This window comes from Bombina bombina, chromosome 1 (genome assembly GCF_027579735.1).
Source record: "Bombina bombina isolate aBomBom1 chromosome 1, aBomBom1.pri, whole genome shotgun sequence".
NCBI classification, from domain to species: domain Eukaryota; kingdom Metazoa; phylum Chordata; class Amphibia; order Anura; family Bombinatoridae; genus Bombina; species Bombina bombina.
The window spans coordinates 552,110,039-552,136,953 of NC_069499.1; the positions used below are offsets into that span (position 1 = coordinate 552,110,039).

The following is a 26,915-nucleotide window of genomic DNA, read 5'->3' on the forward strand; positions in this document are numbered from 1 at the left end:
TATGCGGTCTGGGACCCATGGTAACTAGGTTATGTTTTAAGTAGTACTATTCTTAGCACTTTAATCCCTGTTACTCCCCCTATCGGGGGAGGTCTATATGCTCTGCCTGATTACCCTCACCAAATATAACAACAAGACATGCGGTCTGGGACCCATGGTAACTAGGTTGTGTTAAGTAGTACTGTTCTTATTAGTTTAATACCTGTTACAACCCCTAATGGTGGGAGGTCTATATGGCCTGCATGATTAGCCGGACCAAATAAAACAACAAGACATGCGGTCTGGGACTGGGACCCATGGCTAACTAGGTTGTGTAAAGTAGTACTATTCTTAGCACTTTCATCCCTGTTAATCCCACCTCTCGGGGGAGGTCTATATGGCCATCATGATTAGCCTAACAGAGTACAACAATAAAACCTGCGCTCTTGGAACCATGTTAACTAGGTTTATTTCAGTAGTACTGTTCTTATTAGTTTAATACCTGTTACAACCCCTAATGGTGGGAGGTCTATATGGCCTGCATGATTAGCCGAACCAAATAAAACAACAAGACATGCGGTCTGGGACTGGGACCCATGGCTAACTAGGTTGTGTAAAGTAGTACTATTCTTAGCACTTTCATCCCTGTTACTCCCACCTCTCGGGGGAGGTCTATATGGCCATCATGATTAACCTAACAAAGTACAACAATAAAACCTGCGCTCTTGGAACCATGTTAACTAGATTTATTTCAGTAGTACTGTTCTTATTAGTTTAATACCTGTTACAACCCCTAATGGTGGGAGGTCTATATGGCCTGCATGATTACCCGGACCAAATAAAACAACAAGACATGCGGTCTGGGACTGGGACCCATGGCTAACTAGGTTGTTTTAAGTAGTACTATTCTTAGCACTTTCATCCCTGTTACTCACACCGATTGGGGGAGGTCTATATTGCCATCATGATTAGCCTAACAAAGTAAAACAATAAAACCTGCGCTCTTGGAACCATGGTAACTAGGTTTATTTCAGTAGTACTGTTCTTATTAGTTTAATACCTGTTACAACCCCTAATGGTGGGAGGTCTATATGGCCTGCATGATTAGCCGGACCAAATAAAACAACAAGACATGCGGTCTGGGACTGGGACCCATGGCTAACTAGGTTGTGTTAAGTAGTACTATTCTTAGCACTTTAATCCCTGTTACTCCCCCTATCCGGGGAGGTGTGATATCCCTTTAAATCTGAACCTGCATAAGCACTTCCTTCCTATTTAAGGAAGTGCTTACTCCTCAATCAGGGCCTGAAAATTTAAGCTGTTTATCACTTCTCCTTGCTCCTCTGTGGAGCTACTACCACATTGTGCTATTGTTGCTTTAACCATCAGGTCTTTTACTTCGCCTTCGATACCCGCTGGGTATCTACAGTTACCTCTATTCTGACCGGGATCATCTTCCGGATTCATCCGCCAATCGGAACTTCTTTCACCACGCCGAAGTCGCGCTCACACCAAACAGACGCCGAACCTAAGAGCTGCAACTTACCTCTCAGCCTTTATTTTTAAAAGGCATTACCGCTCTCCACGCTTCTTACCACCGCTACTGTTAAGATAAGTACCGCTCTCCACGCTACAATTTATTCATGCATAAAGGTTAAACCTTAAACACCATTGTTTGTTATTGGAGATATCTATAACCTTTATTGTGATTTTCATCTGTCTCAGTATATTGCGGTTTGGGATTCAAGCTAGTATGTCTGGACTGTGTATATATTTTATTGCGTGATAGTGTGAGTGCGTGAAGAAATTACCTTTACTTTATCAAGCAGTCTAAACCTTATCTTTGCTTTATCCGTTTTCATCAGCATTAACTGTTGCATTATTCTGTAACACATATGACATGCTCTGAATTTAAATTTCAGTTACTCATAATCTTTCCTGAATATTTATATATTCATGCTTTAGTGAAGTTTCATATTATTCTATCAATTACAAAAATAATGACTCACCTTAAATAAGTAAGTTTAATAAATCATTTTCTCTTGCTTATTTTAAGAAAAGAGCAACAAAACCTTTATTTTTCATATTCTAATTATCACACTATTAGATAACTTTTGGTTATCACAGAATTTTCAGGCCTATAAGGTTATAACCTGTAAAATATAGGATGGATCCTAGTGAAATAAAAAATGAATTCACCAACATTCATAAAAAATTAGAATATCTAGCCAGGGCCTTAACTGAGGTACAATCAGAAAATAAAGCACTTAAAACTCTAGTAAAAGAATGTATACCAGCTAAGAGCTCAGAAGTCCCTGAACCTCACATTAACTATCCTCAACCCTTTTCTGGTAAACGAAGTGAATATAGAGACTTTAAAAATGCTTGCAAATTACTTTTCTCATTAAGACCTAAAACCTATCACTCTGAGAGAATCAAGGTTTGTACTACCATCTCCTTCCTACAGGGGGAGCCCCGCTCATGGGCTAATAGATATTTTGAAAATAACCATCCAATCTTAGATTCCCTGGAAGATTTTTTTTTAGCCATGACATCCTTATATGAGGACTCTCATTCCCAGATGACGGCAGAAACGAAATTGAGATCCCTAAAACAGGGTAAGAGGAATATAGAAGACTATATTACCGAATTCCAAATGTGGATAGAAGATTCCAAATGGAATGAAATTAGTTTGAAGAACCAGTTCAGACTGGGCCTTTCAGAATTGTTAAAAGATGAGTTGTCCCGTTTGGAGATGCCCGAAACCCTGAATGGACTGATGAAATTAAGTACTACCCTGGATCGGCGATTACGTGAAAGGAAGGCTGAGAGAGCTACCTATGACGTACCACCTAGACGTCCGTATCTTTACACACCCAACCAGGAAAAGGGTACTTCTAATCAAAGCCCAATGGAGATTGGAGCCATAAAAGGACCTTTAACACCTGAAGAAAAGGCCAGACGCAGATCTGAGAATCTTTGCTTATATTGTGGGCAAAAAGAACACTCCGTTAATAATTGCCCAATTCTTCAAAAGCAGAAGAAGGGTAAGATTCATTCAAAACATAATATTTTATACTTCACTCAAAACCCTCAACTGACTCTTAACCTTTCTTTACAGTGGGATCAGAAAAACGTACAGTCTAATGCATTGATCGATTCTGGGGCATCCGGGAATTATATCGATATTTCTTTTGTTGATTTAAATAAAATTCCTATTGTTTGCAAGGCACAACCAGTCTCTGTTAAACTCATTGATGGTTCCCTCATACAACATGGTCCCATTACCCATCAAACGATACCTTTACTAGTGACAACTGACAATGGACATACTGAATATCTTACTTTTGACTTAATTTCCATCCACATGCATACACTTATTTTTGGCTTTACATGGTTAAAAAAACATAACCCCAGCATTGACTGGTCCACTCCACAGGTATCATTAGCATCACCATTCTGTTTAAAAACATGTTATCCATATCAGTTAATCTCTGCTATTGAAACCAAACTACCAGAAATTTATCAGGATCTGGCAGAGGTGTTTGATCTAAAAGAGGCAGAAAACCTCCCCCCTCATAGGGAGTTTGATTGTCCAATTGATCTGATACCGGGCTCTCAAATTCCTCACGGAAAAATATACCCACTTTCACAAGAGGAACTTACTTACTTACGTTCCTATTTAGACGACAATCTCCGAAAAGATTTTATATCCCATTCAACATCTCCAGCTGCTGCTGGAATGTTCTTAGTACGTAATAAGGACGGTACAATAAGATCCATTATTGATTATAGAGCTTTAAATGAAATTACTATTAAAAACAGGTATCCTCTACCCCTCATACCCGAATTATTGGAACGTTTAAACGACGCTACAATTTATTCAAAACTTGAACCTTAAGGGGGCTTACAATCTTATCCGTATGAAAGAAGGTCATGAGTGGAAAACCGCCTTTAGAACCCGTTATGGGCTTTTTCAATATAATGTAATGCCCTTCGGCTTAAGCAATGCTCCTGCAACATTCCAGCATTTTATAAATGAAATATTCCACGACCTTATGGACATCTGTGTTATAATTTACTTAGATGATATTCTAATATACTCCAAAACACCCTCTGATCACGAAAAGCATGTAAGATGGGTACTCACCTGTCTCAAGGAGCACAAATTATATGCTAAATTAGAAAAATGTGTATTCCATGTCTCTAAGATAAAATTTTTAGGTTATATAATAACTCCTAACCATGTACAAATGGATCCTGACAAAGTGTCCGCCATTAAAGATTGGCCAGCTCCTACTACTGTAAAAGCGTTACAACGCTTTATCGGTTTCGCTAATTTTTATCGAAAGTTTATCAAAAACTTTTCTTCAATAGTAAGACCACTGACACAACTGACTAGTGTTAATCAAAAATTTAAATGGTCTCAAAAAGCTCAAGAAACTTTCGAAAAACTTAGAGTTATTTTCTACAGCCCCAATCTTATCACTACCCAACTTTGATCTCCAATTCCAACTTGAAGTAGATGCCTCTAATACTGGCATAGGAGCAGTACTCTCCCAACAACAAGTTGAGAATGGGGAAATTCACCCCATTGCGTTTTATTCAAGAACCTTAACTAGTGCAGAAAGTAATTATAGTGTGGGGGACAAAGAATTGTTAGCAATAAAGAGTGCCCTTGAACAATGGAGACACCTCCTAGAAGGATCTAAACTTCCATTCATTATTTTTACTGACCATAAGAATCTTGAATATTTAAAAAAGAACAAGACTTTGACAGCCAGACAAGCGAGATGGTCTTTATTTTTAGACCGTTTTAACTTTATAATTACCTACAAACCAGGCAGTCAAAATACTAAGGCTGATGCTTTATCACGTATAAACGAAAGCTTAACTCATGAACCACCCAATTTTACTATCCCTCCTGAAAAAATCATAGGCGTCCTGACACCTATAGAACAAGAGGTTCATAAGGCTTTAAAACAAGATTCAATACCCCACCAAACTTGTGTTAAAGACTCTCAATCTGGATTGTACTATCATAACAGTCAATTGTATATACCCAAGAGCATGAGATCTTCAATACTCACACACACCCATGATGATACAATGTCTGGTCATCCTGGAATTAAAAAGACCATTGAACTAACCCGCCGTAATTTCTGGTGGCCTGGCATGAACAAATATATTTATGACTATGTATCAGGATGTGAAAATTGTGCCCGAAATAAATTAGTTCATAAGAGACCAATTGGTCTACTTACACCTCTGCCTATCCCAGATAAACCATGGAGTACCATAGCCATGGATTTTATTGTTGAACTCCCACTCACTCAACAATATAATACTATCATGGTAATAATTGACCATTTAACCAGACTAGCTCATTTTATCCCACTTAAGGGATTACCCTCAGCTATGACTACGGCTAAGGTATTTATCGACCACATAGTCAGACTACATGGTTTACCTACCAACATAATTACAGACAGGGGAACGCAATTTACCTCATCTTTCTGGAGATCTATGTGTAAATTGCTAAAGATTGACCACCTTTATACCACTGCTTTCCATCCCCAGACTAATGGACTCACAGAGAGACTTAATCAGACCATAGAACAATTTTTACGATGTTACATATCACATCTCCAAGATGATTGGACAGTTTTTCTTCCCATGGCCGAATTCACATATAACAATTCCATAAGTACTTCTATCAAAACTTCACCCTTTTTTGCAACATATGGTTACCACCCAAACACTATATCTCTTTCTAACAAATCTGTAAACTCTCCCACAGCAACTGAATTTACATCTAACCTCCACGAAAGGTTAATTGTCTTGAAAAGACATCTACATGAAGCCAAACAATATCAAAAATCATATTATGACTTAAAACATCGTAAGGGTCCTGATTATAAGGTTGGGGACTTAGTACTTCTCTCAACAAAAAATCTTAAACTCAAAGTTCCTAGCAAGAAACTTGCGAATCAATTCTTGGGTCCATTTCCAATAGAACATGTGATAAATTCCAATGTGGTTAGACTTAAACTGCCAAAAGACTACAAAATACATCCTTCTTTCCATATCTCATTGTTGAAACCATTCCCGACCAAGAACCATCCTTCTTCTATTCCGCCACCTCCTGTTATGGTTGATCATCAAGAAGAATACTGGATTCTAGGATACACAGAAACAAACTGGAATATCTCATTAAATGGAAGGGTTACGGCCCTGAGGAAAACTCCTGGCTCATTCATTCCGAAGTCCATTCGCCCCGATTGATCAGGTTCTTCCATAAGAAATATCCACTTAAACCTCACGCAGAATCCCCAGGGGTGATTCCCTGAGGAGGGGGGCATGTGATATCCCTTTAAATCTGAACCTGCATAAGCACTTCCTTCCTATTTAAGGAAGTGCTTACTCCTCAATCAGGGCCTGAAAATTGAAGCTGTTTATCACTTCTCCTTGCTCCTCTGTGGAGCTACTACCACATTGTGCTATTGTTGCTTTAACCATCAGGTCTTTTACTTCGCCTTCGATACCCGCTGGGTATCTACAGTTACCTCTATTCTGACCGGGATCATCTTCCGGATTCATCCGCCAATCGGAACTTCTTTCACCACGCCGAAGTCGCACTCACACCAAACAGACGCCGAACCTAAGAGCTGCAACTTACCTCTCAGCCTTTATTTTTAAAAGGCATTACCGCTCTCCACGCTTCTTACCACCGCTACTGTTAAGATAAGTACCGCTCTCCACGCTACAATTTATTCATGCATAAAGGTTAAACCTTAAACACCATTGATTTGTTATTGGAGATATCTATAACCTTTATTGTGATTTTCATCTGTCTCAGTATATTGCGGTTTGGGATTCAAGCTAGTATGTCTGGACTGTGTATATATTTTATTGCGTGATAGTGTGAGTGCGTGAAGAAATTACCTTTACTTTATCAAGCAGTCTAAACCTTATCTTTGCTTTATCCGTTTTCATCAGCATTAACTGTTGCATTATTCTGTAACACATATGACATGCTCTGAATTTAAATTTCAGTTACTCATAATCTTTCCTGAATATTTATATATTCATGCTTTAGTGAAGTTTCATATTATTCTATCAATTACAAAATTAATGACTCACCTTAAATAAGTAAGTTTAATAAATCATTTTCTCTTGCTTATTTTAAGAAAAGAGCAACAAAACCTTTATTTTTCATATTCTAATTATCACACAATTAGATAACTTTTGGTTATCACAGGAGGTCTATATGGCCTGCATGATTACCCTACCAAAATATAATAATAAGACATGCGGTCTGCGACCCATGGTAACTAGGTTGTGTTAAGTAGTACTATTCTTAGCACTTTAATCCATGTTACTCCCCCTATCTGTGTAGGTCTATATGGCCTGCATGATTACCCTGCCAAAGTATAACAACAAAACATGCGGTCTGGGACCCATGGTAACTAGGTTGTGTTAAGTAGTACTATTCTTAGCAATTTAATCCCTGTTACTCCCCCTATTGGGGGAGGTCTATATGGCCTGCATGATTACCCTGACAAAGTATAACAACAAAACATGCGGCCTGGGACCCATGGTAACTAGGTTGTGTTAAGTAGTACTATTCTTAGCACTTTCATCCCTGTAACTCCCCCTATCGGGGCAGGTCTATATGGCCTGTATGATTACCCTGACAAAGTATAACAACCAAACATGCGGTCTGGGACCCATGGTGGTACTGGTATAACTAGGTTGTCTTAAGTAGTACTATTCTTAGCAGTTTAATCCCTGTGATTGGTCTGTCCTCCTACTTCAAATTTGTCAAAAACACAAGTGGCTGTCTCAAAACAGTCCGGACATGAGATAGATAGATTTGATAGATAGATATACATAGATTGATAGTTAGATAGAATTGTTAGAATATAAATAGATAGATTTGTTAGATATATAATTACCCTGACAAAGTATAATAATTAAACATGCGGTCTGGGACCCATGGTAACTAGGTTGTGTTAAGTAGTACTATTGTTAGCACTTTAATCCCTCTTACTCCCCCTATTGGGGGAGGTCTATATGGCCTGCATGATTACCCTGACAAAGTATAACAACAAAACATGCGGTCTGGGACCCATGGTATCTAGTTTTTGTTTATATTAGTACTATTCTTAGCACTTTAATCCATGTTACTCCCCCTATCTGTGTAGGTCTATATGGCCTGCATGATTACCCTGAGAAAGTATAGCAACAAGACATGCGGTCTGGGACCCATGGTAATTAGGTTGTGTTTAGTAGTACTATTCTTAGCACTTTAATCCCTTTTACTCCCCCTATCGGGGGAGGTCTATACGGCCTGCCTGATTACCCTCACCAAATATAACAACAAGACATGCGGTCTTGGACCCATGGTAACTAGGTTGTGTTAAGTTGTACTATTCTTAGCACTTTAATCCCTGCAACTCCCCCTATCGGGGGAGGTCTATACGGCCTGCCTGATTACCCTGACCAAATATAACCACAAGTCATGCGGTCTGGGACCCATGGTAACTAGGTTGTGTTAAGTAGTACTGTTTTTAGCAGTTTAATACCTGTTACTCACCCTCTCGGGGGAGGTCTATATGGCCTGCATGATTACCCTACCAAAATATAATAATAAGATATGCGGTCTGGGACCCATGGTAACTAGGTTATGTTTTAAGTAGTACTATTCTTAGCACTTTAATCCCTGTTACTCCCCCTATCGGGGGAGGTCTATATGCTCTGCCTGATTACCCTCACCAAATATAACAACAAGACATGCGGACTGGGACCCATGGTAACTAGGTTGTGTTAAGTAGTACTGTTCTTATTAGTTTAATACCTGTTACAACCCCTAATGGTGGGAGGTCTATATGGCCTGCATGATTAGCCGGACCAAATAAAACAACAAGACATGCGGTCTGGGACTGGGACCCATGGCTAACTAGGTTGTGTAAAGTAGTACTATTCTTAGTACTTTCATCCCTGTTAATCCCACCTCTCGGGGGAGGTCTATATGGCCATCATGATTAGCCTAACAAAGTACAACAATAAAACCTGCGCTCTTGGAACCATGTTAACTAGATTTATTTCAGTAGTACTGTTCTTATTAGTTTAATACCTGTTACAACCCCTAATGGTGGGAGGTCTATATGGCCTGCATGATTACCCGGACCAAATAAAACAACAAGACATGCGGTCTGGGACTGGGACCCATGGCTAACTAGGTTGTGTTAAGTAGTACTATTCTTAGCACTTTCATCCCTGTTACTCACACCGATTGGGGGAGGTCTATATGGCCATCATGATTAGCCTAACAAAGTAAAACAATAAAACCTGCGCTCTTGGAACCATGGTAACTAGGTTTATTTCAGTAGTACTGTTCTTATTAGTTTAATACCTGTTACAACCCCTAATGGTGGGAGGTCTATATGGCCTGCATGATTAGCCGGACCAAATAAAACAACAAGACATGCGGTCTGGGACTGGGACCCATGGCTAACTAGGTTGTGTTAAGTAGTACTATTCTTAGCACTTTAATCCCTGTTACTCCCCCTATCGGGGGAGGTCTATATGGCCTGCATGATTACCCTACCAAAATATAATAATAAGACATGCGGTCTGCGACCCATGGTAACTAGGTTGTGTTAAGTAGTACTATTCTTAGCACTTTAATCCCTGTTACTCCCCCTATCGGGGGAGCTCTATATGGCCTGCATGATTACCTTCACCAAAATATAACAACAAGACATGCGGTCAGGGACCCATGGTAACTAGGTTGTGTTTATATTAGTACTATACTTAGCACTCTAATCCCTGTAACTCCCCCTATCGGGGGAGGTCTATACGGCCTGCCTGATTACCCTCACCAAATATAACAACAAGACATGCGGTTTGGGACCCATGGTAACTAGGTTTTTGTTAAATTGTACTATTCTTAGCACTTTAATCCCTTTTAATCCCCCTATCGGGGGAGGTCTATACGGCCTGCCTGATTACCCTCACCAAATATAACAACAAGACGTGTGGTCAGAGAACCATGATAAGGTTACTTCCTTTTGCACAATCAAGTATACCAGTTGCAGACAGAGGTTCTGACCCTGCATTATGGCTGCACCTCTCCCTAAAAGAGGGATCTGTTACAGAGTCTGTGGGCCTGTATGCAAAGAGCTGGCCTGCCTAAAAGGAGCAGCAAGGCAGTACAGGTCGTTCTCCTTCAGCCATTTTATACGATGGCCCACGAACCTCAACAGGCAAAACAGCATGAAACACCACATATGCCATCCTTTTGTACAATAGATTACAGGTATGGCATTGATTTGAGGAAACCGGAGATAATTTTTAGGAACCGGGAAATTTAAAAAAAAAACATGATTGGACACTCAGTACACTTCGTTCTCCTTCAGCCTTTTTATACGAGGGTCCCGGACCCTCAACAGAAACAACAGCAGGAAACACCACATATGCCATCCTTTTGAACAATCCAGTACAGGTATGGCATCCATTTTAGGAACCCAGAAATAATTTTTAGGAACCGGGAGATGGAAAAAGATGCTTGGACAACCAGTACACTTCGTTCTCCTTCAGGCTTTTTAGACAAGGGTCCAGGACTCTCAACAGAAACAACAGCAGGAAACACCACATATGCCATCCTTTTGAATAATACAGTACAGGTATGGCATCGATTTTAGGAACCCGGAGATAATTTTTAGGAACCGGGAAATTAAAAAAAAAAACATGATTGGACACCCAGTATACTTCGTTCTCCTTCAGCCTTTTTATACGAGGGTCCCGGACCCTCAACAGAAACAACAGCAGGAAACACCACATATGCCATCCTTTTGAACAATAGAGTACAGGTATGGCATCCATTTTAGAAACCCGGAGATAATTTTTAGGAACCGGGAAATTGAACAAAAAACCATGCTTGGACACCCAGTACAGGTCGTTCTCCTTCAGCCTTTTTATAAGAGGGTCCAGGACCCTCAACAGAAACAACAGCAGGAAAGAGCACATATGCCATCCTTTTGAACAATAGAGTACAGGTATGGCATTGATTTTAGAAACCCGGAGATAATTTTTAGGAACCGGGAAATTGAACAAAAAAAATGATTGGACACCCAGTACACTTCGTTCTCCTTCAGCCTTTTTATAAGAGGGTCCAGGACACTCAACAGAAACAACAGCAGTAAACACCACATATGCCATCCTTTTGAACAATAGAGTACAGGTATGGCATTGATTTTAGAAACCCGGAGATAATTTTTAGGAACCGGGAGATGGAAAAAGATGCTTGTACAGTACACCCAGTACAGGTCATTCTCCTTCAGCCTTTTTATAAGAGGGTCCAGGACCACCAACAGAAACAACAGCAGTAAACACCACATATGCCATCCTTTTGAACAATAGAGTACAGGTATGGCATCCATTTTAGAAACCCGGAGATAATTTTTAGGAACCGGGAGATGGAAAAAGATGCTTGGACAACCAGTACACTTTGTTCTCCTTCAGCCTTTTTAGACGAGGGTCCCGGACCATCAACAGAAACAACAGCAGGAAACACCACATATGCCATCCTTTTGCACAATAGATTACAGATATGGCATTGATTTGAGGAACCCGGAGATAATTTAGAGGAACCGGGAATATTGAAAAAAAACCGTGGTTGGACACCCAGTACAGGTCGTTCTCCTTCAGCCTTTTTATAAGATGGCCCACGACCCTCAAAAGGCACAACAGCATGAAACACCACATATGCCATCCTTTTGCACAATAGAGTACAGGTATGGCATTGATTTGAGGAACCCGGAGATAATTTAGAGGAACCGGGAATATTGAACAAAAAACGTGCTTGGACACCCAGTACAGGTCGTTCTCCTTCAGCCTTTTTATACGATGGCCCACGACCCTCAACAGGCACAACAGCATGAAACACCACATATGCCATCCTTTTGCACAATAGAGTACAGGTATGGCATTGATTTGAGGAACCCAGAGATAATTTAGAAGAAAAGGGAATATTGAACAAAAAACGTGCTTGGACACCCAGTACAGGTCGTTCTCCTTCAGCCTTTTTATAAGATGGCCCACGACCCTCAAAAGGCACAACAGCATGAAACACCACATATGCCATCCTTTTGCACAATAGAGTACAGGTATGGCATTGATTTGAGGAACCCGGAGATAATTTAGAGGAACCGGGAATATTGAACAAAAAACGTGCTTGGACACCCAGTACAGGTCGTTCTCCTTCAGCCTTTTTATAAGATGGCCCACGACCCTCAACAGGCACAACAGCATGAGACACCACATATGCCATCCTTTTGCACAATAGAGTACAGGTATGGCATTGATTTGAGGAACCCGGAGATAATTTAGAGGAACCGGGAATATTGAACAAAAAATGTGCTTGGACACCCAGTACAGGTCGTTCTCCTTCAGCCTTTTTATACGATGGCCCACGACCCTCAACAGGCACAACATCATGAAACACCACATATGCCATCCTTTTGAACAATAGAGTACAGGTATGGCATCGATGGAACCCGGAGATAATTTTTTGGAACCGTGAGATGGAAAAAGATGCTTGGTGGGTCCTCCTACTTCAAATTTGGGGCACTGCGCGTGCAATGTACTGTGCCACCAGATATGAGTGGTGTGTTAAGTAGTACTATTCTTAACAGTTTAATCACTGTTATGTGCCTTTTTTTTGCTTCGAGTTTTGTAGCCACAGTGCAGCAGCAGAGGACAGAAAAATTAGGCATGTACAAATGCCTTAAAAATTTGGTATTGTTGCAGCCGCTGTAGCAGCGGCCAGAAAAATTGATGTTTGTAAAACATTTAGAAAGTGCCCTAAAACCTTGCGGCTTGAACACTAGTTGTTGGCGGATAAGTCACGCAAGTCATCCTGCATTATAAGAAAAAAAAAGCCAGCGTGTGTACCATTTGTAGCCCAAGGCAGCTCATCTCATCATCAGGCCTTTTTTACTCAAATGTATCGACCAATGTCAGTCCCTTCAGGATCCATCCCTCATTCATTTTAATAAAGGTGAGATAATCAAGACTTTCTTGACCTAGGCGACTTCTCTTCTCAGTGACAAAACCTCCTGATGCACTGAAGGTCCTTTCTGACAGGACACTTGAAGCGGGGCAGGCCAGAAGTTCAATTGCAAATTGGGATAGCTCAGGCCACAGGTCAAGCCTGCACACCCAGTAGTCAAGGGGTCCATCACTCCTCAGAGTGTCGAGATCCGCAGTTAATGCTAGGTAGTCTGCTACCTGTCGGTTGAGTCTTTCTCTGAGGCTGGATCCCGAAAGGCTCTGGCGATGCATAGGAGTTAAAAAGGTCCGCATGTCATCCATCAACAACACGTCAGGAAAGCGTCCTGTTCTTGCCGCCGTGGTCGTGGGAGGAGGAGGAGGATTACTTTCATCTCTTCCCCTGTTAGATTCCCGTTGTGCTGTGACATCACCCTTACGCTGTGTAAAGCATAGTTTTTAATTTATTTTTGAAATGCTCCATCCTTTCCGACTTGTGGGAATTTGGTAACATTTCAGGCACTTTATGCTTATACCGGAGGTCTAGTAGTGTGGACACCCAGTACAGGTCGTTCTCCTTCAGCTTTTTTATACGAGGGTCCCTCAACAGGCACGACAGCATGAAAGACCCCATTTGCACAAGGTTGGATGCCGAGCTAATCATGTCCCGTTCCTCGTCCTCACTGATGTCACTGAGGGTATCTTCTTCCCCCCAGCCACGTACAATACCACGGGTACCAGATAGGTGACAACAAAGAGCACCCTGGGATGCCTGTTGTGCTTGGTCTTCCTCCTCCTCCTCCTCCTCCTCAAAGCCACATTCCTCCTCTGACTCCTCTTCCTCACAGTCTTCTTCCTGCGTTGCCGCAGGTCCAGCAAGCGATGCTGATAAAGCTGTTTCTGGTGGTGATGGACACCACAACTCTTCCTCTTCACGCTCATCTACGGCCTGATCCAGCACTCTTCGCAGGGCACGCTCCAGGAAGAAAACAAATGGTATGATGTCACTGATGGTGCCTTCGGTGCGACTGACAAGGTTTGTCACCTCCTCAAAAGGATGCATGAGCCTACAGGCATTGCGCATGATCCACCTGTGCGTTCAGGGCAGACAGGAGTGCTGGTGCGGTGTGACTCTCCGCTTTCAGGCAAGTCAACCCCAAGACGGCGTGACACTGCCGTATCCGGGATTTTGAATAGTACCTGGGGAGCTGGGGGGTGCCGTTGATGTGGAGCAAGACGCAGAAGCAGAAGAGGACTCACCTGAGGAAGAGGTTATGGAAGAGGATGGAGTAGGAGGAGTAGAGGAGGTAGCAGCAGGCCTGTCACCAACTCCCCTGCAGAGCCAGGCATTCCATGCTTGTCAGACATCAGTAGGTTTACCCAATGCGCAGTGTAGGTGATATACCTGCCCTGACCATGCTTTGCAGACCAGCTATCAGTGGTCATATGGACCCTTGCCCCAATGCTGTGTGCCAGACATGCCATTACTTCCTTTCGCACAATCGCGTACAGGTTTGTGATTGCCTTTTGTGAAAAAAAATTTCTGCCAGGTACCTTCCACTGCGGTGTCCCAATAGATAAAACATTTTTGAAAGCATCAGACTCCACCAGCTTGTATGGTAAAAGCTGGCAGGCTAAGAGTTCAGACAAGCCAGCTGTCAGACGCCGGGCAAGGGGGTGACTTTGAGAAATTGGCTTCTTACGCTCAAAATTGTCCTTGACAGACACCTGACTGTGGGCAGATGACCAGGAACTGCTACGTAAGAGAGACTCAGTGGAGGATGGTTGAGAGGGGGCAAGGAGGACAGCAGTGGTTGACGTGGCTGAAGATTCTGGAGCAGGAGGAGGATATTGGCTTCGAGTTTGTGTGCTGCTTCTACTCATGTGTTCTTCCCATTGAAGTTTGTGATGTGAGACCATGTGCCTTCGCAAAGCAGTTGTACCTAGGTGGGTGTTGGACTTCCCACGACTCAGTTTCTTTTGGCACAGGTTGCAAATGGCATCACTGTTGTCAGAGGCAGACACACAAAAAAAATGCCATACTGCTGAGCTCTGCGATGATGGCATTCTGGTGGTGGCGACAGCATGCGTTGATTGGCGTCGGCGTGCTGTCTGGCTGACCCCGGGTGCCGATGCATGCTGTCTGACTGTGCCACTAGCTCCTTGCGATGACCTCCCCCTGCTTCCAACTCGTCTCCTCCTCCTCCTCTCTGTCTCCCCATCTGAACTTTCCCCCTCTTCTTCTTCTCTTCTAGCAGGCACCCACGTGACATCCACCGACACATCATCATCAACTGCTTCACTTGTATCTGACACATCAACAAAGGAAGCAGCAACGGGTACAACATCATCATCATCATCATCACACCGTACCTCTATGTCTGTAATGCTGCCTGACTGAGACATATCACTGTTATCTACATCCTCTGTCAATGATGGTTGCGCATCACTCATTTCTTCCAACTGATGTGTCAATAACTCCTCTGACAGATCAAGTGAAGCGGCTGTGGTGCTAGTGTTGGTGGTGGCGACAGGCGGGCGAGTGGCACTGGTCACTTGAGAGGTGCCCAAAGCACAGCTGGAGGTGGATGGTGCGTCAAGGTTAGGAGGACTAGGAGCGGAAGCTGTAGAAGATTGGGTTTCCTGTGTTAGCCATTCAACTAGGTCCTCCTCAGAACTTTTCGCGTCCCCCCTGGCACCTGGCCTCTGAACAATGTGCATATTTGTAGGGTCTAAAGGAATCACAGCACCACAACCACGATGGCACCTGCGGGGTGGCCTGCCTCTGCCTGTCATTTTTTTTAAAATGTACACTTACAATACTATTAAACAAATTATGAGTGGTGGCACTGGGCAAGTGGGCACAGTATACGCTGTGAGCCTGACACCAAAAAAAGACTGATGTTTCAAAGTCAAAAATCTTTATTTTTTTAAATATTAAAAGTACTGTGACAACAAATATGATTGGTGGCACTAGTTGGCAAGTGGGCCTGGCTGGCACACACGCTGGGAGGAAGGCAACTGCAATTAGATTACACTAGCTGACTGATGCTTCACAGTCCAAAAAGTTTTTTTTAAAAAAATTTACAATACTGTTAGAACAAATATGATTGGTGGCACTAGTTGGAAACGGCAAGTGGGCCTGGCACACACGCTGGCAGGCAGGCAACTGCAATTCAATGGCACTAGCAGACTGATGATTCACAGTAAAAAAAGTTTTTATTTTAAATATTTTCAAACCTGTTAGAACAAATATGATTGGTGGCACTAGTTGGCTTGGCAAGTGGGCCTGGCACACACGCTGGGAGGAAGGCAACTGCAATTAGATTACACTAGCTGACTGATGCTTCACAGTCCAAAAAGTTTTTTTTAAAAATTTTTTACAATACTGTTAGAACAAATATGATTGGTGGCACTAGTTGGAAACAGCAAGTGGGCCTGGCACACACGCTGGCAGGCAGGCAACTGCAATTCAATGGCACTAGCAGACTGATGATTCACAGTAAAAAAAGTTTTTATTTTAAATATTTTCAAACCTGTTAGAACAAATATGATTGGTGGCACTAGTTGGCTTGGCAAGTGGGCCTGGCACACACGCTGGGAGGAAGGCAACTGCAATTAGATTACACTAGCTGACTGATGCTTCACAGTCCAAAAAGTTTTTTTTTTTTTTTAAATTTACAATACTGTTAGAACAAATATGATTTGTGGCGCTAGTTGGAAACGGCAAGTGGGCCTGGCACACACGCTGGCAGGCAGGCAACTGCAATTCAATGGCACTAGCAGACTGATGATTCACAGTAAAAAAAGTTTTTATTTTAAATATTTTCAAACCTGTTAGAACAAATATGATTGGTGGCACTAGTTGGCTTGGCAAGTGGGCCTGGCACACACGCTGGGAGGAAGGCAACTGCAATTAGATCACACTAGATGACTGATGTTTCACAGTCAAGAAAGTTTTTATTTTAAATATTTACAATACTGTTATAACAAATATGATTGGTGGCAGTAGTTGGCAGCAAGTGGGCCTGGCACACACGCTGGCAGGCAGGCAACTGCAATTCAATGGCACTAGCAGACTGATGATTCACAGTCAAAAAAAGTTTTTATTTTAAATATTTACAATACTGTTACAACAAATATGATTGGTGGCACTAGTTGGCTAGTGGGCCTGGCACACACGCTGGCAGGTAGGAAACTGCAATTCAATGGCACTAGCAGACTGATGATTCACAGTCAAAAAAAGTTTTTATTTTAAATATTTACAATACTGTTACAACAAATATGATTGGTGTAACTAGTTGGCAAGTGGGCCTGGCACACACGCTGGCAGGCAGGCAACTGCAATTCAATGGCACTAGCAGACTGATGATTCACAGTCAAAAAAGTTTTGATTTAAAATATTTTCAATACTGTTACAACAAATATGATTGGTGGCACTAGTTGGCTAGTGGGCCTGGCACACACGCTGGCAGGCAGGAAACTGCAATTCAATTGCACTAGCAGACTGATGATTCACAGTCTAAGAATTTTTTATTTTAAATATTTACAATACTGTTAGAACAAATATGATTGGTGGCAATAGTTGACAGCAAGTGGGCCTGGCACACACGCTGGCAGGCAGGCAACTGAAATTAGATTACACTAGCAGACTGATCTTTCACAGTCAAAAAATATTTTTTTTAAATATTTACACTACTGTTATAACAAATATGATTGGTGGCACTAGTTGGCAAGTGGGCCTGGCACACACGCTGGGAGGAAGTCAACTGCAATTAGATTACACTAGATAACTGATGTTTCTCTGTCAAAAAAGTTTTTATTTTAGATATTTACAATACTTTTATAACAAATATGATTGGTGGCACTAGTTGGCAAGTGGGCCTGGCACACACGCTGGCAGGCAGGCCACTGCAATTCAATTGCACTAGCAGACTGATGATTCACAGTCAAAAAAGTTTTTATTTTAAATATTTACAATACTGTTATAACAAATATGATTCATGGCACTAGTTGGAAAGTGGGCCTGGCACACACGCTGGCAGACAGGCAACTGCAATTAAATAACAATAGCAGACTGATGTAAAAGTTTGTTTTTAAAAAAGTTACACTAATGTTACAACAGATAGGAGTGATGGCACTCAGGATAGAAGTAGGCACAGTGTGTGCTGGCAGCCTGACACACAGGCTGGTCTGGAAACTAAAATTAAATAACACTAGAAGACTGATGTAAAAGTTTTTTTTTTACAAAATTTAAACTAATGTTACACCAGATAGGAGTGGTGGACTGGCACTGAGGATGGACGTAGGCACAGTATATGCTGGCAGCCTGACACACAGGCTGGCACTAATGGCAGCCAGGCTGGCCTGGCAACTAATATTAAATAACACTAGAAGAGGACTGATGTAAAAAAAAAAAAAAAAAATTTACACTAATGTTGTTACACCAGATATAAGTGGTGGAAAAAAAGAGCTATTAATCACACTATATGATGTGGGCCTGACACACAGGCCTGATGGAAAATGAAATTAGATTACACTAGCAAAATGATTTAATTTTTTATTTTTTATTTACAATAATGTTTATGAGTGGTGGCTGGAGTGGTGGCGGGCACAGCAATTAACCACAGTATATGCTGTGTGAGCCTGAGACACAGACCTGATAGAAAATGAAATTAGATTACACTAGCAAAATGATTTAAATTTTTTTTTAAATGTTTTAAATAATGTTAAGCAGATATGAGTGGTGGCTGCTGGCACAGCAATTAAACAACGTTGTATGCTGTGTAAGCCTGACACATAGGCCTGATAGAAAATGAAATTAGATTACACTAGCAAAATGATTTAAAAGTTTTTCTTTAATTTTAAATAATGTTAAGCAGATATGAGTGGTGGCTGCTGGCACAGCAATTAAACAACGTTGTATGCTGTGTAAGCCTGACGCACAGGCCTGATAGAAAATAAAATTAGATTACACTAGCAAAATGATTTAAACATTTTTTTTTTAAATTTAAAATAATGTTAAGCAGATATGAGTGGTGGCTGCTAGCACAGCAATTAACCACAGTATGCTGTGTAAGCCAGACACACAGGCCTGATAGAAAATGAAATTAGATTACACTAGCAAAATGATTTAAATTTTTTTTTTAATTTAAAATAATGTTAAGCAGATATGAGTGGTGGCTGCTAGCACAGCAAATAACCACAGTATGCTGTGTAAGCCAGAAACACACAGGCCTGATAGAAAATGAAATTAGATTACACTAGCAAAATGATTTAAAAGTTTTTTTTTTAAAATTTAAAATAATGTTAAGCAGATATGAGTGGTGGCTGCTAGCACAGCAATTAACCACAGTATGCTGTGTAAGCCAGAAACACACAGGCCTGATAGAAAATGAAATTAGATTACACTAGCAAAATGATTTAAAAGTTTTTTTTAAAAAAATTTAAATAATGTTAAGCAGATATGAGTGGTGGCTGCTGGCACAGCAATTAAACAACGTTGTATGCTGTGTAAGCCTGACACATAGGCCTGATAGAAAATGAAATTAGATTACACTAGCAAAATGATTTAAAAGTTTTTTTTAAAATTTTTAAAATAATGTTAAGCAGATATGAGTGGTGGCTGCTGGCACAGCAATTAAACAACGTTGTATGCTGTGTAAGCCTGACACATAGGCCTGATAGAAAATGAAATTAGATTACACTAGCAAAATGATTTAAAAGTTTTTTTTTAAATTTTTTAAATAATGTTAAGCAGATATGAGTGGTGGCTGCTGGCACAGCAATTAAACAACGTTGTATGCTGTGTAAGCCTGACGCACAGGCCTGATAGAAAATGAAATTAGATTACACTAGCAAAATGATTTAAAATTTTTTTTTAAATTTAAAATAATGTTAAGCAGATATGAGTGGTGGCTGCTAGCACAGCAATTAACCACAGTATGCTGTGTAAGCCAGACACACAGGCCTGATAGAAAATGAAATTAGATTACACTAGCAAAATGATTTAAAAGTTTTTTTTTAATTTAAAATAATGTTAAGCAGATATGAGTGGTGGCTGCTAGCACAGCAAATAACCACAGTATGCTGTGTAAGCCAGAAACACACAGGCCTGATAGAAAATGAAATTAGATTACACTAGCAAAATGATTTAAAAGTTTTTTTTTTTTTTAATTTAAAATAATGTTAAGCAGATATGAGTGGTGGCTGCTAGCACAGCAATTAACCACAGTATGCTGTGTAAGCCAGAAACACACAGGCCTGATAGAAAATGAAATTAGATTACACTAGCAAAATGATTTAAAAGTTTTTTTTTTAAATTTAAAATAATGTTAAGCAGATATGAGTGGTGGCTGCTAGCACAGCAATTAACCACAGTATGCTGTGTAAGCCAGACACACAGGCCTGATAGAAAATGAAATTAGATTACACTAGCAAAATGATTTAAAGGTTTTTTTTTAATTTAAAATAATGTTAAGCAGATATGAGTGGTGGCTGCTAGCACAGCAATTAACCACAGTAGGCTGTGTAAGCCAGAAACACACAGGCCTGATAGAAAATGAAATTAGATTACACTAGCAAAATGATTTAAAAGTTTTTTTTTTAAATTTAAAATAATGTTAAGCAGATATGAGTGGTGGCTGCTAGCACAGCAATTAACCACAGTATGCTGTGTAAGCCAGAAACACACAGGCCTGATAGAAAATGAAATTAGATTACACTAGCAAAATAATTTAAAAGTTTTTTTTTTAAATTTAAAATAATGTTAAGCAGATATGAGTGGTGACTGCTAGCACAGCAATTAACCACAGTATGCTGTGTAAGCCAGACACACAGGCCTGATAGAAAATGAAATTAGATTACACTAGCAAAATGATTTAAAGGTTTTCTTTTAATTTAAAATAATGTTAAGCAGATATGAGTGGTGGCTGCTAGCACAGCAATTAACCACAGTAGCAAAATGATTTACAAGTTTTGTTGGTTAAATTTACACTAATGTTAAGCAGATATCAGTTGTGGCACTAATCACAGTATATGCTGTGAGCCTCACACACAGGCTGAAAGCCAGGCAAATGCAAATAAAATTACAAATAATAAAAAAAAAACGACTGAAGTTCTAGCCCTAAAAAGGGCTTTTTGGGGTGCTGTCCTTACAGCAGAGATTAGATGAGTCCTTCAGGACTCTAGTGGACACTAAATACACTAGCCTAGCTATCTATTTCCCTATAATGTCAGCAGCAGCAACACTAAAGCTCCTCTCACTAAGAAAGCAAGATCGTAATGAATCTAAAATGGCTGCTGCCAAGGAGCTGGGAGGGTCTGTGAGGCAGTGTCTGCTGCTGATTGGCTCAAATGTGTCAGAAGGCTGTGAGATACAGGGTCAAAGTTTCTTCAATGATGACACATAGGGGGCGGATCGAACATTGCATATGTTCGCCTGCAGCGGCGAACGCGAACAAGCTAAGTTCGCCGGGAACTGTTCTCCGGCGAATAGTTCGCGACATCACTAAGTGGTACACCTGTACCTGCCAGACTCGTAATACCAGCGGGCGTTAAAAAGCAGTAATCTAGGCGAGTGTGTTTAGTATAATGAAAGTATAATATACATACCCAGCTTTCCCATGTGCCTCCTGGATTTCTGTTGATAATGGGCTTAAGACGTTGCAGAAGTTTTTGACAAGCATCCTACAGAAAATAACATAATATAATAATAATATATGCATAGTATACGTCCACAATTAAGCCATGCAATGCAAACGATACGCATATAAAATAAATGTTTCATATGCGCTAAAACTGTAATTTTGGTGGCAAAATTTGCATTTTTATTGCCATCTTAGAACAGTCCAGTGATAAAAACCCTGAAAGCCTCTATGTTTATCTTATCATCTTTTCAGTGGCCAGTTAGGCACAGGTATTAATGCATTTCTACAGTAACCATTTACTGTACTGGGGGGGGGGGGGGCAAAAAGCCTTAGTTTTCAAAAGTAAATAACATAAATAGTGGCAAAAATAAATGATGAAAGTAAGTACATCTCGGTACCATCTTTTTTTTATTATTTAGATTTTGATTTTTTTGTCCCTTTAAAGGGATATTAAACAGAATGAGATTGTAATATAACATGTTTAGTTATGTCTAGTTAAAAATACATGGTAATATACTTTCATTCATTCATCAATTTTGTCCCCTTTTCTTGTAATTTAACTCTGAAAACTGTTTTAAATTCCACTGAGTTTCTATAATAGGTCTTGTGTCTAGCAAGAATTTACTGTTTAAAATCCCTTTAATCATTGCATTAGAATGCTAGCTTTAATGTGGTGTCATAAACAAGAGTACAGACCTTCACTGCCTGTCCATTGGAATCAGTCCCAACGGTAGCAGCTGTAGCAATGGTGTTCGGTACAGTGGTAGTGCTGGTCTCACAAATGTGTATATGGGAGAGGGGAATGCCCAGTTCACGGCTAGCAATCTGCAATAGGAAATATCATATCTTTTAAAGTTGGTTGTATCCTGTTCCTATCCTGCTTAACATAAAACATGTCTCTCTATTATATGAGTATAATTTATGAGAGAAATTAGGATTGCCATGATATAACCTCCTTAAAGGGACAGTCAACACCAGAATTTTTGTTGTTTAAAAAGATAGATAATCCCTTTATTACCCATTCTCCAGTTTTGCAAAACCAACACTGTTATATTAATATACTTTATATTTCTGTGACTAACTTGTATCTAAGCATCTCCTGACCGCCCCATATCACATGACTTTTAGTTATTATTTATTGACTTGCATTTTAGCCAATTAGTGCAGTGTCTGCCACTAGCCACGGGCATGATCACAATGCTATCTATATGGCCTACATGAGCTAGCTCTCCCCTGCTGTGAAAAGTAAATAAAATAGAGGCGGCCTTCAAGGGCTTAGAAATTATCATATGCACCTTCCTAGGTTTGCTTTCAACTAGAATACCAAGAGAACAAAGGAAAATTGTTGATAAAAGTAAATTGGAAAGTTGTTTAAAATTACATACCATATTTGAAAAATAAGTTTTTTTTGGACTTGACTGTCCCTTTAAAGAACAGCCTCTAGGTGCGCCTAGACTACTGAGAAGCCTAAATGCACATAGGGCTTGCATTAAATGTTGGATTCCATGACTGATATTTAGCCAAGCAGGCAGACTAAACTGAGCCCCTTGCAAAGTATTATGGGAATTAATGTGATCACTTCTGTTTGAGGTGTTTTTAAATATATTGGATTGACTTAAATCTCTGATGGATTGGAATAGACCCCTGCGATTGCAAGTGGTATATAAGTTTTCATTAAAAAAAAACCAAACTATTACATAGGAACCTGTTACAATTTTATGTTTTTTTTCTCTTGTGTTTTTTTTTACTTGTTTGCTTGACTTAGATAACCTGATGTTTACACAATGTTTACTAAGTATAAATGTAAATTCTTTAAAAGGAAGGTCAATTTTCATGTGAAAGTGCCTGGTTTAAAAAAAAAAAAAACTATTAAAAACAGGGGCACTTTCATTCATGGAAACTGACATAGCACCATATTTTAAAAATACCTTGTTCTTCTGAAACGCTGGATCACCGTTCTGAAACGATGCCCCGCCTGCTTCTTCCTGGTTTACTTACCCAGCAATGACGAATCTGGCTTCCTCCAATCACGGCGTTGCCTCAGGCAATGATTACCCCAGGGTTGGAGGATGCCGGAATCGTCATTGCTGACGTATGAAGAGGCTTGCAACGGGCTGGTGAAGCACTGGAGCGACTTCAAGAAAAGGTAAGTATATTTTTTTTAAAAAACCCATCTGAAATGCCAATTTTCATGAATGAAAGTGCCCTTGTTTTTAATAGTTTTTTTAAAAACCGGGCACTTTCACATGAAAATTGGCCTTCACTTTAAAGGGATATGTAACCCAAAATGTTTCTTTCATGATTCAGATAGAGCATGTGATTTTAAGCAACTTTCTAATTTACTTCTGTTATACATTTTTCTTTGCTCCCTTGGTATTTTTTGTTGAAAAGCAGGGGTGTATGAGTAGGAGCGCTATATGGCAGAAGTTTTGTAAGAATTTGCAAGAGCACTAGATGGCAGCACCATTTCTTGCCATTTTGTGCTCCAGATGCCAACCTAGGTATCTCTTCAATACAGAATATCATGGGAATGAAGCAAATTTGATAATAGAAGTAAATTGGAAACTTTTTTTAAAATGGTATTTTCTGTCTGAATCACAAAATAATGATTTTTTGGGTTTCAGATTCCATTAACAAACAATATTTTTTTTTAAAAAGCAAAGCACATATATAGGCATTTATACTTTGCCCTCTTTATTTGTATTTACAGTGTAGTTATTTATTTTTGATGTAGGACTGAGTTTGTTGACTATAAATGTATGATAATGAGCTATTCAGTAACAAATGACAAATTAAACCAATTTATTATTAAGCCATGTGGTATAAAGTTCTTCTTTGAGTTCAATACAAGTAAGTTAATAAAACGCACATCTTGAGTAGGTACCAACAGATCTGCTCATTCTTAAAGGGACATTAAACACTTTGAGATGGTAATATAAAATGATAAATTGTATATAATAAAACAACTCTGCAATATAACTTTCATTATTTATTTTGTCCTCTTTCCCTGTAATTCCATTCTGAAATTGTGAGCTTTTCAGTTCCTGTTAGAAATGGAAGTGCAGAACACTGTTAAATCCAGCACAACCATTGGCTGCACACTCTAATGACCTATGTATAACTGACCCTAATTGGCCACAGCAGAGAAGGTAACACAAGTTACAACATGGCAGCTCCCAGTGTTTTATAGACACTAAAACTTTACACTTATTTTGTCACTTTTTAAACAACTAATGAAACTTTAAAAAATACATCTACATGTTAGTCATGGGCTAATCTTTTCTTTGAATGCATCATTCTATCTAGCATGTATTTAGTGTTTAATGTCCCTTTAAGTTTCTATGTTTGAAATGTTGTTTTGTGTGTGAACCTTCTTTGAGAGCATTGTTTTAAGAATGTCTCAGAGCCCGTACTCACAAACAGGACTGATGCAGCAAAGGGGGCTGAGGCCAGATTTAAACCCAGATCCTCATTTGCTACTCTGCTGTCTATTTGCTGAGCCACAAAAGGGATTTGAGTAAATCAGCAGGGAGCTGTCTACTTATACGACCCTACTATATACTGTATATATATAAATAAAAGTTGGGATTGGAGTTCATTGTGTGCTTTGTGTCTCTGACTAGTATCTCGTTTGTGAATTACTTGGCATCTGACACTGCTTGTACATGGCCTGTTGACACTTATGACTTTGAGTTTGCCTCTGACCCTTTGGTTTCAAACATGTTAGCTTTGTTTGCTGTTCACCCGTGTCCTGAATCCCAGAATGGGTTCACAGTCCAACCCAGCTGTGGGTTTATAATCCACCAAATCTTTTGTTTCAATCTAAATGAACTGTGATCTCAGTCTCGATCCTGTGAAGGTCTTTCTGTGTTTATCCCACAGAACCAGGTATTCATTTTATTGTCAGATTCTAATGTATATGGTAAAATGATTGTACCTGCAGCATCTTAGTGTGGATGCCTTGGCCCATCTCAGTGCCGCCATGTGATACAAGCACAGATCCATCTACGTAAATATGAACTAAAGCGGCTGCCTAGAATGAGTAAGCAGATGAAGATGACATTAATTAGAACCAATAGTGAAGTGGGCAGTGGTTATACACTGAGCAGTATATATTGTAAGTAGGAATATATTAGCAAGTCAGCAAAAGTAAAAAAAATACCAATTGGAATTGAATATACTGCACAGGCTAATAGTGTATTTTTTTGTAACTGACATTATTAAAGGGGCATGAAACCCCAAAGTTTTCTTTCATTATTCAGATAGAGAATAAAAGTTTAAAAAGTTTCCAATTTACTTCTATTATCAAATTTGCTTCGTTCTCATGTTATTTTTTGTTGAAGAGATACCTAGGTAGGTAGCGTGCACACGCCCGAAGCACTACATGATAATCTATAACATTGTTGTAAAACTGCTGCCACATAGTGCTGCAGACACGTGCACACTCCTGAGCTTACATCCCTGCTTTTCAACAAAGGATAACAAAAAACAAAGAAAATTTGATAGTAGAAGTAAATTGGCAAGTTGTTTACAATTGTATGTTTTATCTAAATCATAAAATAAATATTTTGGGATTTTACGTCCCTTTAACAGTCATGACATTTTTAATGAACGTTACTACCATCGCTCATGTTAAAGGATTACTTTCTGTTATAATTTTTAAGCTAAACAACTAACATATTAGAGTTAACAAACATTAATTAAAACCTACTGACCTATATTTTCTCCAAAACGAAGTTTCATAACGTTCTAAAAGTTATATCTTTTATTCGCCGATGATGTCACGTTATCCTGCCCACTATTTTCAGCACTGAGTGTTCAAAATACTTAAACCAATAACTTTGTGTTTAAAGCGCCATTTTGAAACCTAGGTATTGTAAACGGATTGGTACAGAGCAAAGGATACCCACGGAGTGGGTTTGGAAAACAATTAAATTTGCAGACATGATTTCTGATATACGGTAGAGCTATGTTAATGAAATGATATTGATAAAAAGCGTATTTGGGGTAGTTAGTTAGTAACAGGCATAGAAAATATTTACTTACAGTGGCCCTTTAACTTACATGAGGGAGGTTTGTACAATGGCAAACTCAAAGGCAAAAAATATGTGATAATAATATTGTTTCTAGATAACAACAGGGAAAATAATGCTATGTTTAGTGATTTAGTTAGAAAATGAGATGGTAAAAGTCTCAGCAAATTCACAATCCTGAAAGATAGAAGCTTGGTGT

General features: G+C 39.7%; 1 protein-coding gene across 1 annotated transcript in view; it reads right to left on the reverse strand.

Annotated features, from left to right (window-relative positions):
* The window catches only part of LOC128659728 (aldehyde oxidase 1-like), a 561,780-nt gene that overhangs the window by 208,930 nt on the left and 325,935 nt on the right, over nucleotides 1-26,915 (reverse strand). The window contains 3 exon segments of the mRNA XM_053713310.1: nucleotides 21,649-21,723; nucleotides 22,380-22,508; nucleotides 25,621-25,716. Of these exon segments, the coding sequence (XP_053569285.1) occupies nucleotides 21,649-21,723; nucleotides 22,380-22,508; nucleotides 25,621-25,716 (300 nt within the window).